General features: G+C 38.2%; 1 protein-coding gene across 14 annotated transcripts in view; it reads left to right on the forward strand.

Moving 5' to 3' along the window:
• LOC105394091 (polypyrimidine tract-binding protein 1) overlaps positions 1-17,273 on the forward strand; it is a 331,428-nt gene that overhangs the window by 271,525 nt on the left and 42,630 nt on the right. For all 14 annotated transcript variants that reach the window (XM_038105572.2, XM_038105575.2, XM_038105578.2 and 11 more), the window contains one exon: positions 11,908-12,009. In XM_038105572.2, coding sequence (XP_037961500.2) covers positions 11,908-12,009 — 102 coding nt within the window. The remainder of the gene's footprint in view (positions 1-11,907; positions 12,010-17,273) is intronic.

Here is a 17,273-nt window from a genome sequence, read left to right on the forward strand (position 1 = left end):
ACTATGGCCTTATGACTGGGAAAACACAAAAACTTTTCCAATTACCCATTCAACGACTCCATTCAGGAGAAATCCGCCTCTCTCCGAACAAACGCCGCCATGAAAAGAAATCACCGAATAGGTGAGCGCGGGTAAACATTTGAGTAAACATTTGCGCATGTAAACTCACGAAAAAAAACTTTTAATGGCGTCCCCAGAGTTCCCGTCAAACATTTATCAACAAAAGAACGAACGTCCCCGAGGCGATGGAACTTGAAATGTATGGAAATTACCTAGACACAAGCGAGAGAACAATTCACTAACGGCGGTATAGTCAAATGTTTTAGTAAGCAGCTTGTTTCAACATTGCTACGCTATACATATTGTTACAGTTGCTATGCTATAGGGCCATTAAACAAATAAAAATAAGTTGAGTGACGTGGCAGGCGATACATCAGTCAGTCTGTGAGGTACATACGCTGTACAGAAATCCGAGGTATTCAATCCATCTTGCCCCACGTTGGGCGTCAAATAACTTGAATGGAATTTCGTTCCAGCCGCTTGTGATAGCGTAATAAACAATCTCATTATGGCCTATATCCAAAATTGAAATACAAAAAAATGGCGTGCTTTGATATATTATATTAAGCATATTCGTAGCTCAGTTACTAAATAAACAGTTTCTTTAAGAATAACACAAAATTATCATTGAAATATCTTTCCTAAGAGAAAATCTGCTCAATGTAAATAACTCTTAGCGAAATCAGGCCTAAGGAGTAGGGTGATGCTGTTAAAATATAACTTCTGATTCTACGAGGAAAAAAGCCAATTTGAATTTGAAAGATTAAAGCGTAAAAATTTATCGCCACGAAAAAATGTCCTCGGGACGTGCAAAAAGGCGTCAGGTACTTATTATTTCAACAGAGTGATCGTCTCTCGTTCTATTTGTCTTTTCGACTGTTCCGGTGCATAGTCTCCTCCATTACTCGGCACTGAAAGGAAAGTTTTGTATTCAATTTGGTATTATAATTCCCATTTGAAGTCGCCACGCACCATCGCCTCGACATCGGCTATGTAAATGGCCGCTTCCGGGACTTAGTCGCGTTCTCACCTAAAAACGATTCACTTCTGAATAATTTACTTTCTGAAATTTTTACCTGAATGTTATCCGCGCTGTTTTATTTAAGTATTCTTCAGTTTTATTCACGAGGCTGGCGTGTATGTTTATCGATCTCGGTTTGAAGTAAAGTTAATATAAACAGTTTCTCCCGGCGTGCTACTTGCAAGTGTAAATATTTCCGTACGGTTTACCTGACGTGCATTTTTATTCAGCTACGCGTGCCCGCTCCGCCGGGAGACAGGGAAACGTTTCTAGTTTCTCTTAAATTTAAAATGGAAACTTATCCCTGGGCTACCATAAAGTCTGCATTTTCCATAGAAATCCACTCGCCCGCTCGACTCGATCCTAACCGGTGTCCACGCCAAATCCTCGTGGATTTAGAGCGCGTCCATTGGCTGAGCCGCCGCCGCCGCGACGCCGCCGCCGCCGCGCTGCGTCTTCGCTCATCGCGACAGCTTTTATTTTACGAGATGTTTTCCGCGACCGTTTCGCAGATACTAAAATAATAAGAGTTTTACGTCGCCGCGTATTATGTAGGTTTTATGGCCTCGAGCTCGGCTGGAGTGCTGTTACAGTGGCTTACGAGAGCTCTTGTGACGAAATAATTAACCCGGTGTTGCTCGTATTAGTCTCCGCTACGCGATAACGCGAGCTACTTGTAACGTTCAACTTCTTCAACTAAATTTTCATTTTACGTTCCGATATATTAATTTAACATCCAGTGGAGGTTGTTACCGAAACCGTGTAGGGTGTATTAAAATTTCTAATATTTAATTTAATTGGCAAGGTGGGGGGGTGTAAGCTGATACTATAGTACCTAATGCTGGAGAACTCATCACGTTTGGTTTTATACGACTTCTTGACTGGAAGTCACGAAGCCGAATGAAAGATTCTGAGTATTGAAAATTTATATTCTTATCATAGTTGTACATCGTACATTTAGTCTAGCTACGTATTTACTGGACTTTTACTGTCTTATGGTAATAGGTATATTATAATATTATGAAGTGACTTATTTTGATATATTTTTTGTACTTATACAAAATTTTATTGTAAGTACCTACCTCCTGTGGTTGACAGAGAGAAAATGCTTTAATAGCATCAAGTCGACGCTTTGTAGTCTTATTTTGTAATATTTCTACCTACAAAAAAATCACGACATTAGAAAATTCTGGCCCAAACATCTGCATTCGCAGCGGAGACAAGGGACCGATAACAGATTACCCGCAAACACGGGTTTAAATTCATTTCCCGCGCGGCGGCGGCGGCGGCGGCGGCGGCCGATCGCGCCCCAATAAAGTCCGGGATGGAGCGCCGGGCGCGCTCCCCGGGACATATTTACTCCACACCGCCGCCACTTCCCCGCCGGCCCACCTTACATACCAATTCGACAATATATTTGTCCCAAACCCCTGACCGAGAGCAAACGAGAATTGGCTACCTCTCAAATTGAATCGACGTGCAAGTTTGCCAAACTCTTTTGTCACTGACAAAGAGAGAGATCGCGTCCTAAACGCACAAAAGTCCAGCAGACCTCGGCAGAGGATTACATACCGAAAATTCGAGCGCACCAAAACCAACAGCGCTGAAAACTGACAAAGTAATAACACGCGGACAAAATGAATTTTAGTAGAATTGCGGTTTTATTCGACTAATTAAAATAGCCTTTAAATTTAGCTCATTTTCATCCAATGTTTATTCTGCAGTTAATGCTATGCAAATCTGTATCGAGGCTGCGTTCGGCTCCCCCGGCGCCTCGGTTGTTGATGCACCGGCTCAGCCCAGCCCTGCCGACTGGCCCACTGCTAACTGGATTATTCCCAAGCGGCCACCACTTCTAGGATTAACTAACTAGCTATACTAGTACCTAATCGTTTGCGTCTTATTTCCTTAAACGGTTTTATGATTTTCACTAAAATACAGTATAAATCAATTATGGTATTTTATGTATTTATCGTGAATACTGTAAACTAGGTTTACATACAATACAACTCGTGCAGCGTAGTCCAAAGTTGATTCATCCAATGATGGCAAAGCTGGCGCTAACAAGCGATCAGTTGAATGTGGACCGGGCTGAACAGGCCGCAACAACGGAAGCCTCCCGCTAAACCAGTTAGCACATCCCGTCCACTGTTTTCACGCAAGCTGTTTCAATTTTCCCCCGTACAGAGCCAGAGGTCTCGGCCGGACATAAAGGCTGAAACAAGTTCGGCAAAGTTCGTGTTTTATCGGATTACATCGTGTCAACACTTCCGGATAAACCGGATTTTGATCCCGCTCTCAGCCCGAGATTCTGTCACTGTAACTTTGAAGGCGCAGCGACTAGACGAAATGGCGAATTGCCGTATCGGTGACGGTGTTAGGAATTTTATTGATCGGTATTAATTATTATGCAAAGAGAAAATTATAATTACTTATATTCTTCCACCCAAAGGTTGTCTTGAAAAAATCGCTTTTAGTGATAAGACTAATAAATTTTGTTCTTGTGTACAAAAATAAAGAATATTCTATCTATCTATTTATCTACTTACCGTGACAAATTTTGTTATGTAGCTACTTAGACTACTCATCAAATAGAGTGTGCCCACAGTGTGCACACCCATGTATTCATTGATTATTTTAAGTATCTACCCGTATACCTGCAAAAGCAAATAATACAAAACATTGCTCAAAGAACTTGCACTCCACTCGCTTGCATATTGCACACACACTGGTCGGTGTGAATATTGAGAGACATCAATGCCGCATTCGGAACAACACACCTAATGGACTGCCAATGGACGTCAAGCAACAGCTACGCTCCGTTCCGTTTCAAGCTCGTAACACTATTACATTACGTCCCTAGTCTTTGGTGGAAGCCCCTCAGGAAACGGTATTTAATTCAAACCAACAGCCTGAATGTTGAACAGAAACACACTGCATGCAACATAACATAAACACTCACGCTTTGTACTAATGCCCTTGCCTCGGTCTTCAGTTAAGCCCTATGCAATAGGTATTGCCATCTTAAAGGCACATCCAGTACCTGATGCAGTAATATTTAATGTTTAGTGATAAGACTAATAAATTTTGTTCTTGTGTACAAAAATAAAGAATATTCTATCTATCTATTTATCTACTTACCGTGACAAATTTTGTTATGTAGCTACTTAGACTACTCATCAAATAGAGTGTGCCCACAGTGTGCACACCCATGTATTCATTGATTATTTTAAGTATCTACCCGTATACCTGCAAAAGCAAATAATACAAAACATTGCTCAAAGAACTTGCACTCCACTCGCTTGCATATTGCACACACACTGGTCGGTGTGAATATTGAGAGACATCAATGCCGCATTCGGAACAACACACCTAATGGACTGCCAATGGACGTCAAGCAACAGCTACGCTCCGTTCCGTTTCAAGCTCGTAACACTATTACATTACGTCCCTAGTCTTTGGTGGAAGCCCCTCAGGAAACGGTATTTAATTCAAACCAACAGCCTGAATGTTGAACAGAAACACACTGCATGCAACATAACATAAACACTCACGCTTTGTACTAATGCCCTTGCCTCGGTCTTCAGTTAAGCCCTATGCAATAGGTATTGCCATCTTAAAGGCACATCCAGTACCTGATGCAGTAATATTTAATGTTAAGACAAATAGCTTCCTAAGTCATAAACCGAACCAGGATCTAGTTAACCTAATCATTACTCCATTGCATATGATACAATAATTGTTCAGTCCACATTCAAATACAGTGGTAATTAACAGATTTGTTTTTTCGCATGTTATTAAATAAACAGCAAACATTTAAAATGCAGAAATTAAAAAAATATACGAAACAGTAGCGAATAAAATTACCAACCGTAATAAAAGCAACACAAAAAGTGCGAAGATATTATGATTATTACCGGAGCCTATCAGTCTAATGTTGTTTCTATAAATCAAACAAAAACGAAACTTTTACAATCTTTCAGCGGAAATGAAAGAAAGAACTGAGTGGAATGAGGGGAAGGTTCGCCATTAATTAGTGAAGATGAATCATTCGTAATAAATCTACAAGAATAATATGATAATTTTGTAAAAGTGAGCCTGTTCTTATTTAATTTTACTCATAATCTGTATTCAAACAATATTTATAACAAACTTCAATATGATACAAAAACATAACTATATCAACGCAGCTAAAATATTAACTTTTATAGTATCAAAGACAACATGCAGAAGATTTTTCCCAACAAAATACCTTTAAAATTGGATTCTGGAACGTCTGAATCTTTCAACAATACGTGTGAGTGTAGACGAGGCTTTGATGCCCCAGTCGATGTATCTGCAGAGCCGGGATCCTTTGACTAACTCAACTCTCAACACACCTCTAAAGAGTGTCACATTCTGAGTTCTTTCATACCCCGCCCCGCGCCCGCCGCTCCCCCGCCGGCGCCCACTCGGCAATGCACCCAAATATCATCGTAATATCTCAAAGATGCCTTTTGTTTCGCGAAACTCCTATTGGCAGGATATTTCTGTCTCTTTATAGTTTCGGATCGGTTTACTTATGGTATAAAAGTCTAGATCGAAACATTTCCTACATTGCGTATATTTATTACCATATTGTACTGAATAAATAAATGTTAGTACTAATGCAATAAATTGAGTATGTACATTATTGATTCCACTCCATTTAGTTAATAAATCAGAAATCGACAACAAACAAGAATCACTTACAGAAGACAATCCATGAAGTCAAGTGTTCTGAATAATATTTATTTAACTGATGTTCCGATACACGAAATTGGAGGGCCTGAGAGGGGCTCGAACCGCGGAATAACAAACGAAATCGCAGCCGTGTATTGCCGAGGTACGTACAATATTATGCTGCAAAGGAAAATATGAAAAGGCGGAATATTGCCCGACAAAATTACGATCGCTTTACATTCCATACACGCTATTGAGGGTATATTGTTACCTTCCTTCATTGCGATAAAGAATCTACTTGGGTTTTTGTTAAATCAAGTTACAAGCCCATCTCCTTAATGTACGGCGGTGGTGTGATCAAATATTCACAATAAAGCTACGTACCGTATAAACTGAGAGATTCCCATTAGAGGAGTGGCTGTCTCAGGGCCGTATTCTTGTACACTAAATAGATGTGAACGGTATTTTTTTCTTTATTAAACAGATTTTGATCACGGTAATAATGTCCCAAGATTAAAATTTACATGAGACCCAGCTTATGTATCTGACATAAATTAACTATCGAGATCGCTTCTAGAATACTACGCTAAGGGCCAGGCGTAGAATTAAAAGCACAGCCTATTATAGTACAATAGCTTACTAAGGCTCTTATTATAATTGTCTATTAGTATATTATCTTAACTAAATATACAAATATGGTGCAGCAGTTTGATAGTTTCTTGTGAACTGGGGTCAGACGGGGCGTCGCGGGATCCACTAAGCGGCTTTGTGGAGCCTCCACGCGAGGCATAACTATCAATACTCCTTATGGGATCCCCGCGCGCTATACATTATACTATCTACCTTCTTACATTCTCTTAGCGTGCACTAAGTTTAATTACTGCATTACGCTAATAGAACTATGGAGGTTGATGTTAGGTATAGGTTAGTAATGTAAGAGGTAGACTTGTTGTTGAAAGAGTTCTGCCATTCAACCGGCTAGGATCTCGGGTAAGTAGTAAAGTACAGCCGCAGTAGCGATCAGCGCAGCTCGACAATAAATAGCCGCCATTAACACGTTTCTTATAGTGGCATTAGGCTTTATAGCGCCCGCTGAGTAGCCTACAACAAAACAAAATGTCCGTCAAATTAATCTTATGGAATGCGATTAACCAAATTTGTTCGCGCAACCGGAGAAGCACACGTGTGGAAAACGCCTTCATTGAAAACCGTTGAATTGTTGGTAAAGTAATGAAAGTTATAAACAACAAGACTCGGGCGCCGTACATTATCTGAGGGCTGCCCACTGCGTGATATTTATTCGAATTGTCTCGGATGCAAATGAACGTCGTCCCGCTAAACGGTATCCTTTATTTTTCTCTTCGTGTCTGTTTAGTTTAGCTGTATGTGTTTCTAGACTGCGTTGGTTTTTACTTTTATATACATAGTTTGGTTCTGTCAAGCTCTCGGTTTATTATTATGATGTAGGTTTAATATGCAGTCATTTTCAGACATTAGCAATTTATATATATATCTTTAAAAGTATAGTTTTCCGTACAATCTTATAGAACGTGACCAAAAAGTTGAGAAATGAAAAGTTATCTTGCAAGTTGGCATATCGTCGAAGTTGTTTAACGATTCGGCAACACTATCGTCGATATACGGCTATGAGCCGCGCGGCCCGCTTCAACTGCATAGTTCACTTTATCGCCCCAAAGTTAAAATGGTATGGGAGTTGAGCTCGACTGGCGGTTAACGCCTAACGTCTCTATTCATTACGAAAGTAAGCAGTCTCTACTTTAACTTTGTTCCCAGAAACTCTCCTGCTTTCCCTTCCCTATAAACTAGACTTGTGACAGCGAGTAATGTCCTCTGATATTGTTCTGGGGCTAAGAGGTTTGCTTCTTACTTGTGATGAGAATTCTTAACTTTAGCTGTCTCCTACTTACTTTAAAAGTTTCACCAACTTTCGGGCATCTTAAGCTACAATACGAACTCGTTCAACTTAAATATAATCAGTGGAATTGCTCCACGAATTTGCAGTAAACAGAGGTCGTTAAGGTTTATTAATGACCCGGCGAGGTCTTAATTCCGGACATTCTGTAAAGAGTCTAGCCGGTAATCGATACTTCCGAATATCGATTATGACGTTGTGCGGAAATCATCCGCTGAGGCGGGTGCTTGACAAATGCGCGCCATAAGCGGAGAACAAATTGGGGCTATTAATTAGAGGGGAGTCGGCGCCTCACTCCACAAATATCATCGAGATCGTTAGTACTGACAACGCAGCCGAAAGTCGAAGGCGCTCGAGGCAGGCTAAACAATCAATTTGGCATCCACGTATGTATACGTAAATATACAACTAAAATAACAGCAGTGGACATCCATTGAATCGTTTTAAAAAATAGCACTATACGAAACTACATAAAGATCTAATCTGTCGGCTCTGCTATCACATATCACATTAATACCCATTCATGGACGATTTCCATGCAATTTGAATAGAGTAACAGTGCATGTAACATACGTCTAAATGAATACATAGTGGAATGCTACATATGTGCAGACAAGATGTACACGCGCGCTCAATGGGACATGAATATCTCAAATACCTTTGTAGGGACGCAATCTCACCGTGATCTCTCCTATTGAGGCATCACGATAATTAACCGCTTTGTTTTGCTCTCCCATTTGCAATATTAGTTTCTACTCAAAGCGAGCCTCCACTATGAGATTGTGACAGGAATTCACTGGAAATACTACAGCAATTACTTTAAAAGTCTTGTACCTTTTTTAACTGTTGAAGGACTTTTCTATTGATGTTTTATACTCTTTGAGATTGCAGTTCGGTGTTAGCAGCTTAATAACATTGTACATAGACTTTGGCAGAACAGACCTTTTCGCTTTTTAAGTATTTTTCTTTGATTACTACTTGAAACAATTTGAAAAGATCGTTAGCCACAGAATCAAAGTTTCCTGTAAAAAGAACAGATTGAGCTTGAGGGCATAAAGCTTTTAAATCCACACGGCTATAAAATAATAACCCACCCATTTGTATGTAGCCCTGTTTCTGAAATCCATTTTGTTAACGATCCAATCCGCGTCGAGTTTCTTGAGATCATAAAAAATAATATAAAATTGTGAGAGTAACACGTGACTAATGAAAAGTATATTATCTGACATAAAACATTTTACGCGCAATGTGGGGTTATTAAATTAAAATAAAAACACAATGCTATTTAAGTACCCGTTGAGCCGTTTGGAATCAAAATGCAGGTCTGTGAGACAGCACTAAAATTCATTAAAAGCTAGCTTTTATATGTACGCTACAGTGTTATATTCGTTTTCATATTAGACCGGCCGGCGGAGAACAATGACGTCATAAATGCCAAAGCGATCTTTCATTCTCATCGTAAACGGTCTCTCTTCCCACTTCTTTCTTTTCTATTGGACCGCAGTAACATTGTTTTTGCGATTTATTCGGGAGCCGGCCCCGTGCCCTCACAGGCCCGGTGCCCCTCGACAAAATTACACTTTACGGGTTACGAAGTGATTTTACTGAATCACGTTATATCGCAACTGTCATGGCGACGGTAACGCGATAAGCGAATCGGCTTGACTGACAACTCTCAGTGGGAAAATTGATATTTAAATTCATTTAACGAGGTATTTAATTAGATCCGGCAACTTAATTTACACTAACCGCAATTACTAAATTACACAAACTGTATTGAAAGTATGAAAATGTAATGAAATGATTATTTCATTGCATAATGTAAATTAGTAAAAATCTAGGTATTTAATTAAATTAATTCATATTCAAATTAATATGCAAATCACAAAATTCTTGATTTTTTTAGTTACACCAACACTACTGAAATACAGTAGGTATTTCCCCTTTCACCACGTAAACTAATAATTCGACACTCTTCAAAAAGGTTTTCGAATTCGCCGCGCGATCTAAGTAAACTGATCCCTTTATGTATATTTTACTTCCGAGATTCCGATATGATGGGCTTCGGATGGCACTCATTCAAATGACATATTGTAGAGACGTTTGAATATATCCTGATGGGGAATGAATCCTCAGTTTTCTATCGGACCTAAATCAAATACGGCTTGGATAGCCAATATACGAAATTGATTTTGTTCGAACCCGTTCCTCTTTGTTGATCCGAGATAGGCTTTGTTGTGTGTTATCAATTCTTCCGATAACGACGTAAAGGAAACGTACCTAAAGTATACCTACACGATTTATTGAACCATCTACATTCAAGTAATACATTATAATAACTTAACGAAGGTATATTTCGAATTATGTACCAACAAACAAAATATTACACTTAATACATATTACAACAAAATTATAATTTTAAGAAATGATTTATTAATGTAAGTTGTTTAAGCTGCTGGTGTTCCATTTTGAATAAATAAATAAATAAAGAGGTTTGTATGTAAGTACGTTTGTAACAAAAGTTCAAAAATTGCTGGACCAATTTTAAAAAATATTGAAAGCATTCTTTCATGAAAAGTTCTTGCGGCGAGACGAAGCTCGCGAGAAAAGCTAGTAATAATAACATGATGGAAGTTAATAATTATCCTCCCATACTATCCTGCTCTTATTCCAATTGAAAACTGGAATTTAACAAGCCATCGGAATTAATAACATGTTGAAATTAATAACCACAAATCGATTAAAATTTGTATATTCAACCACGTCAGGACTCGCATGTTGTTATCGAATACAAACATGTAAATCAGTCGGTACATTGCATGTGCAACATTCTGTATGAAGATGCAAATAATACTCCATATAAATGTAATGAAAGACAGTGCCCCTACTCGTCCATCACAATCCTCTCTTTGCAACACAATTTCCATCCCCTTTTCTTTGTTGTGAAAAATGTTATTTAATTTCAGGCAATTATTACATGCGCTTTACGAAATTACTCCAAGGAACGATACTCGGGAAGACCTTTATTTAAGGGCGTACTATTCTTTTCTAAAATGAAAGTCTCATACCGAAAAATGGGATTCCCGCTGTTAGCGTAATCTGCTTTTTATTACGGAATAATGCAATGTTGGGTATCTTATTATGCAGTAGTCACAGTAAAATATGAACCGCTTTCGGGTCGTTACAGTGTTATAGTAGTTTCAGCTATAAAACTGTGTAATATTATGCTGAAATGAGGTCTAGAACATACAATATAAATGGTATAAGTAAATGCACGAACCATCTCCACAACTCTGCACTTAGAAAAAGGAATATAATATTACATAAGGAATTATTTGTAAACAGCAATACCATGAGGTAAAATCTTTATGATGTAAAGTTGGCCATTCGCAGAATACTTCCAGGGTAGCTGCTATAGCATCACACTCACCGGCCAGTGACATATACTCTCTCGGAATGACAATCTACTTTCTGCACAGCTCTAGCCACCACATATCGCAGGCAGGTTCATTATTGCGTGGTTACATCGCGAGCGAGCGACCATAATATGAGGTCGCGGCGCGTGCGTCAGGTGCCAGATACACGGAGCCAGGTCACGCCGCCTCGTATCTACTCACTGGAGTCATTTGTACATTTTGCTATATTACATAGCAACCGTGATTTATACCACGCGCCGGTGCGACTAACAGCTAAGGCCTGTCATCTCGCCGTTTCAAATTGAGATTGATTCACAGGATGAAGGGCTGACGTGTTTCGTTTTCTTTCTCCGTATATTACAACGTCTTTGTCTTTTTCGTGTGACGTTGCATAAACAAAATTAGGTGTCAGTGTTTCAATGGAAACTTCGGCTTTCGGCTAACGAAAATACTTATTTTATTAAAGCATTAGCTTGCCTTGATTGATCACCCTTTTCCGTCATCCGCGGACCCTTCTCTAATGGTAGCGCTGTATCTGCAATAAGTTCGCTTTTGTAGCAATATAATGATTGTCTGGAACCCCGCGTGCAGTGCTAGTAGCGCCGTGCAAACAGCGGCGGAGCGCGCGCACCAATTTGTTCCGCGGAAGTATCCGATTTTGTTTTATGCGGGGGTGGCTACGGATATTTAATCTTACAATGAGGCATTTATATCTTTAACAAAAGGTTTTATTTTCCCTAAATTTGAGTTTAATTTGTTTATTTGTGTTGTTTCAGAGGGGCTCAGACGAGCTTCTGTCGCAGAGCGGCGTGACCGTGATGGCTCCGGCCGCCCCGCACCACGCCGACAACAACAACCAGGACTCCGCCGCCAAAAAGGTACCAACACATTCTTTACAAGACAAAAGGATCCATATGAAAGGCAGCGTTTTTGATCTCATCAAAGGCCCGAAACAACCGAGCACAAAGCGCGTGACGCGACCCGGCCGACACTTCGGGAGGCGCCGGACAATCGTACACCTTTAATTATTTTCACGGTACAATGTCTCCATTCAAAATGGATAATCTAAATCGCATTAACCATTCTTTCTCCGCCGTTTTGCGTAATTAAGCGAAAACGATAAATCCACGAAATCGAGAAACCGAAATAAGTATTAAAATAAAAGGGTCTGGAAAGCCAGCGCGCGCCGTAAAGGGCCCTCCAGGGAGACTTTGCACGCAAATTATTATTAATCTCCCTTAGCCTCGTGATACGGAACCTATCGAACCCGATGCGCACTGTAACGTTGAAATTACCTCGTTTTCATACATATCTAAGAAATAAAGCATAGGTAAGGTTTTCAAGTTTGGCATTAGACATTCTGAAATAAACTAAACATTAATCTCTCTCGGTCAACTAGCAAACAAAATAATATTATATTTGAAAAACCCTATTCGGTTGAATCTACGGATAACGCATACACAGATAGACCAACACGTACGATAAAAATATAAAACTCCTATTTTTTGGTCGGAGCTTTAAAATAGGAAAAACCGTTACTTTTCACACTGGCGAGTAAAAACTTGAGTGTTCTTATGTATATTACTCACTGCTCAAACAAAAGATAAATTGCGAGAACGTTCTTATTGTTTGTAAAAAGAAAATATGTCCTAGACTTCCATTTACTTTAGTAGTCTGCATGGTTTAATATTGCGACTCGTATCTTTAACATCATTTTATTATTGTAATACAAATAACAGTAAAATAAGCTCGGCGCATTATGTATCTCTCCGGTTTGCGACCATTCCTCCCTGTTGCGAGAATTTATTGAATTAGAATGTGGAAACGTGTGGTGTGTTATTGAATAATAGATTCCAATAACACTGGTGGTAAGTTATATTTTACATTATGGCCGATAAAGTTTTCATTTCTTCAAAGAACGGGTATATACTTTTAATGTTAACCTAAACAGTCCATTCTAACAGTTCTAAACATAATAATTGAATTTGAGAGCAGTTACCGCCAATAAACTACCCTGTAGCATGTAGTTTGGCTATCTTTAGTACCTATTTAAGATTTTTGTAATAAACTCAATAAATAAATGAATTAGTTTTCTTGATATTGGACGTCATTGTACATGAGAAATGTTTTTTATTCTCTTATGATAACTTTTGTCTACTATTTAAACACATGTTAAGAACTTCCCAACAGCGTGTTAAATCCCCGTTAAAGCGATACCGTATTGCAACTTCATACCAAATGATATTTATTTTTATTTAGCCTTAAGTTACTACGTACGAGTAATGGACAACTTCGCTCCTCCGGTTAGTACATTATTCAAATTGAGAGCAGGCAAAATAAATATTAAAAAATAAAAACAAATTTAATGCAAACCGGCCAGTGTTTTCGTTCTTTTCCGAGTTCCGGACTCGGTTTACATAAATACGGGCAACGCTTTACATGCACACTTTGTTTGGCGCAGAGCAAACACGACAGTTTTGTTTGCCTGACCCGCTGCCGCCCGCAGTGGGCGCCGGTAGCACCAGCTAAATGGATTGCATCATTCATTAAAACTTGTGTACTGTACTTGCTGCGGTATGGACTCCTGGCTCTTGGAGGCGCCTCGAGGTGGAAGTATTTAGCGCCCCCGCAGCGCCCCCGCAGCGCCCCGCCCAAGCGACAGCGGGCTTCTCGGTGATCGGACGCTACCGAGGATTGTGCTTGTTGCAAACTGATGATATATATTTTTTATATATTAAATCTTTTGTAAAGATTTCATTTTACGTTGCTGAGACAAAAAATGGATGCGGTTCTAAACCCTGTTTATTATTGAAACTTCGCCGCGACTTAATTTAACTTATAAAAAAACAATCAAGGCGTACTATTCGGCCAGTTCAGCGGGAGTCATTTACATAAATTAAATAGAAACCGAGCTTTTTGACTCGGGCGCGGGACATTTTCTTATTCTTCGCCTCGAGCGGTATATTCCCCGCTGTCACCGGTCATTATGTCACAACGCTTTTAAGGAGAAAAAACGAGGAAAAAATTCCGCCATATAAGAGGAATATTTTTACTTGACAGATCGTAATTAATGAGTGTATCTTGAATGGGTCCTTCATAATTGTTCTTATTTCGTAGCTTTCAGAAACGTTGATATTCAATGAAGCCGTAATTTAATTTCGATAATGAACTGTGGTTTCTGAAACGTATAATTAGTTATGTTATTCATCTCATATTTTATCCCCTAAATATTTCATTACATAAAAGTACCTGAAAGAAGCTGTATTTTCGCTAATTAATTAGTTTCATAGAATTTTCTACTGAATATGGAGGTTGTAATCTCGTATTCATGGTTCTATTTTCAATTAAATATATAGCTTTAAAAATATGTACACATTTGAAAATAGTATTTTAATAAATAGTAAATACTCAAGTATATAACGTTGTAGGGAAGTCTGAAAAAGACATCATATTGTTACTAAAGTTACTACATCCAAATAATCCCACATGTTTCTCGGTAAATTGTAATCTTGGAGGGAACAAAAACGTTTTGTTTGTAGCAATATAAGGAGGGCTAGGAACTGTAGTAACTCTCCGAAGGCTCCACGCCGGCGGCTGTTGGAAATACTCGGGAATTCTTTATACCCGCAGTAATCGAGTTATGAACCCGCCCTTAATTAATAATTAAATAGCTACACCGCTGCTTTGTATAGGTATTTTATAGCATTAAATAAGGAAAACTTGCTTTTTATTTTCTATTTTTAAAATTATTAGTGGTTGTTTGCTTAAAATTCTCTTTTCATTTATTATAAGTAAAATTTCGACTTCATCGAGTTATGTATCAGTTGGTCCAATCCTCATTATCCTGCTGTCCCGAGAGTGCTATTTTTCATTCAAGGTAATATAACTTTTAAAACCCTTCCACTGAAACTTTCAACAAATTTGATATGATAGTTTGTAAGTTATTTACAGGTAAGTTTGTTACATTATGTTACGTGACTACTAAATAAAATTATTAGTCTATGGAGAATTTATGATAATTCGCAACTTTGATTAGTCATTATCCTATTTTTTTTAAAAAGTCACGTGTTTTCTAATAGGTACTTTAGTGTTATAATATAATTAAATTTATAAAAATAATAATGATTTGTTATACCTATAATTTTTTACGAAAGGTCTTCCTTTCCTCATTCTCAACGCAACCTCATCCAAGTATTTTAAATAAATAACTAAAAACAGTTCAAACTGTTCCAACGTCTCTTAAATATATTAGCAGTCGATTAGGCACCGTGAAAAACAACGGACGCCTCTCAGCTGACAGCAATAACAGACATGAAGGAAGCGCTCGAGTGAAAAACACACCAATGGACCCTCGTCGCGCCCCACTGGCTCATTAATGTCCAAATAAAGTAATTAATTATGTTCCCCGTTTTTCTTCCATTTTCTTGACGTGCCCACTAAAAATGACCGAGTCCGTACCTGCCTTTGTACGGGCACAGTGTGAAATTGTGAGGATACTTCAATACTTTTAGTTACTGTAGAGTTTATTTAAACTGTTAGGCAGCTGCAATGATGCACTCATACAACAAACGTGTAAAATTGTAGTATGAATAGATGAATACATCATGTGCTATGTAAAAGTTCCACTTGTATCTGTAAGTATTTTAAGATACTTAATATATAATACTTATAAAATACACCTACATTATGATGCAGACTTGTAGAACATAGTAGGCAAGGAAAAAAGCTAACTCATAAATAATTAACTGATAGTCTAGTATGCTACCCATTCATTGACTGGGCCCACTGAGGAGGCCAAGTGGGAAGGCGCCTTGTGTGGAGATCAATCAAATCAGAGGTAATGTTGGAGGGTTCCCCGGTCCGTTTTTAGCACCACTTGGTTTTTACGATTATGTATTATTACCTGTACAACTTCGACTTTATCTCGGCTACCTTTACTCGCTAAATGAAATACATATTTACGCGTGCTGTTGGCACGACAAAACGGACATTGAGTTTTTTAGTGTTACAGGTTACGGCTGTTTTTTTCGGGTGTTTTGACTTCATTAGGTAGATATAATTAAAAAACATGACAATGTCTACGGCTATTTTTTTATGAAGGTCTAACTAACTTCTATTGATAATTATGTAGGTCTCATAATTATCATTAATTAATTAATCATTTTTACGTAAACCATTTACTCATAAAAGTATAAAGCATCAGTTTGAAACTACATATTTGTAAAATTTCGAGCCCATTCAAACGATCCTAATAACGGTGTAGTAATAAAGTAGTATAATGACGCGACCACGGCCAAACATCGATGGACTCACAAAATTCAGTAATCAATTAAATGACGTCATAAAGATATTCATTGCATGGGCTCTTCTCGGTTTACTGCTAGTTTTAGGGGTACTAAAACCATTTGGCTATCTTATTTTACGATTTCCTACTACCCGCGCTCACGTCCACCTATACAAACAAAAAACTACAAAATAAGTGATATATGGTTTGCCATTAAATTGGTCCCAGTGCTTAGGTGCTAGTAAATCAAGTTATGGACGTGTTTAATTAAAACGCTGTTTAGAAACTCATTATCTTTCACTAGAGTCTTGCATTCTCTTAAAACACTGAAGAGAAATTGAGTTAATTACATAGTTATTTTTATACGTTTGAAAATACTTAGGTCTTGAAACTTTTGCCGTAAAATAAATCGCGCTGCGAGCATTTCATATTTTTATTTTAAGTTTTCACTAAATCTATCTACATAATATTTTCATTGTTATGTTGTATTGTAGATACATTTTAATGAGCAAGTTTGTGGACGATAAAGTGGAAGGTAAGTAACATAGCGCGAGTACGGGCTTTATTAAAAGTTTCCTGCCTTCCTTAGTTAATGATAAGCGATTATGGACGCGAGCGTACCAACTTATCAATATTGTTCGCTTCGAGACGTGTAATTAGATATGGTGTAAGAAAGTTACTTTTTACTTTGTATGTTATAGAAATACGAAACTTTGGTTTTATAATGTAGCTTACTTCTTTTGCTATCGATAGGGTATCGTTAGCTAGACTTTACCCAAATAATATGTATTGAAAGAAAGAAAGAAAGAAAATAATCTTTATTGCCACAGACGAAGTTTTACACTTTAAAGATGTACT

This window comes from Plutella xylostella, chromosome 22 (genome assembly GCF_932276165.1).
Source record: "Plutella xylostella chromosome 22, ilPluXylo3.1, whole genome shotgun sequence".
In the NCBI taxonomy this organism is placed as follows: Eukaryota; Metazoa; Arthropoda; class Insecta; order Lepidoptera; family Plutellidae; genus Plutella; species Plutella xylostella.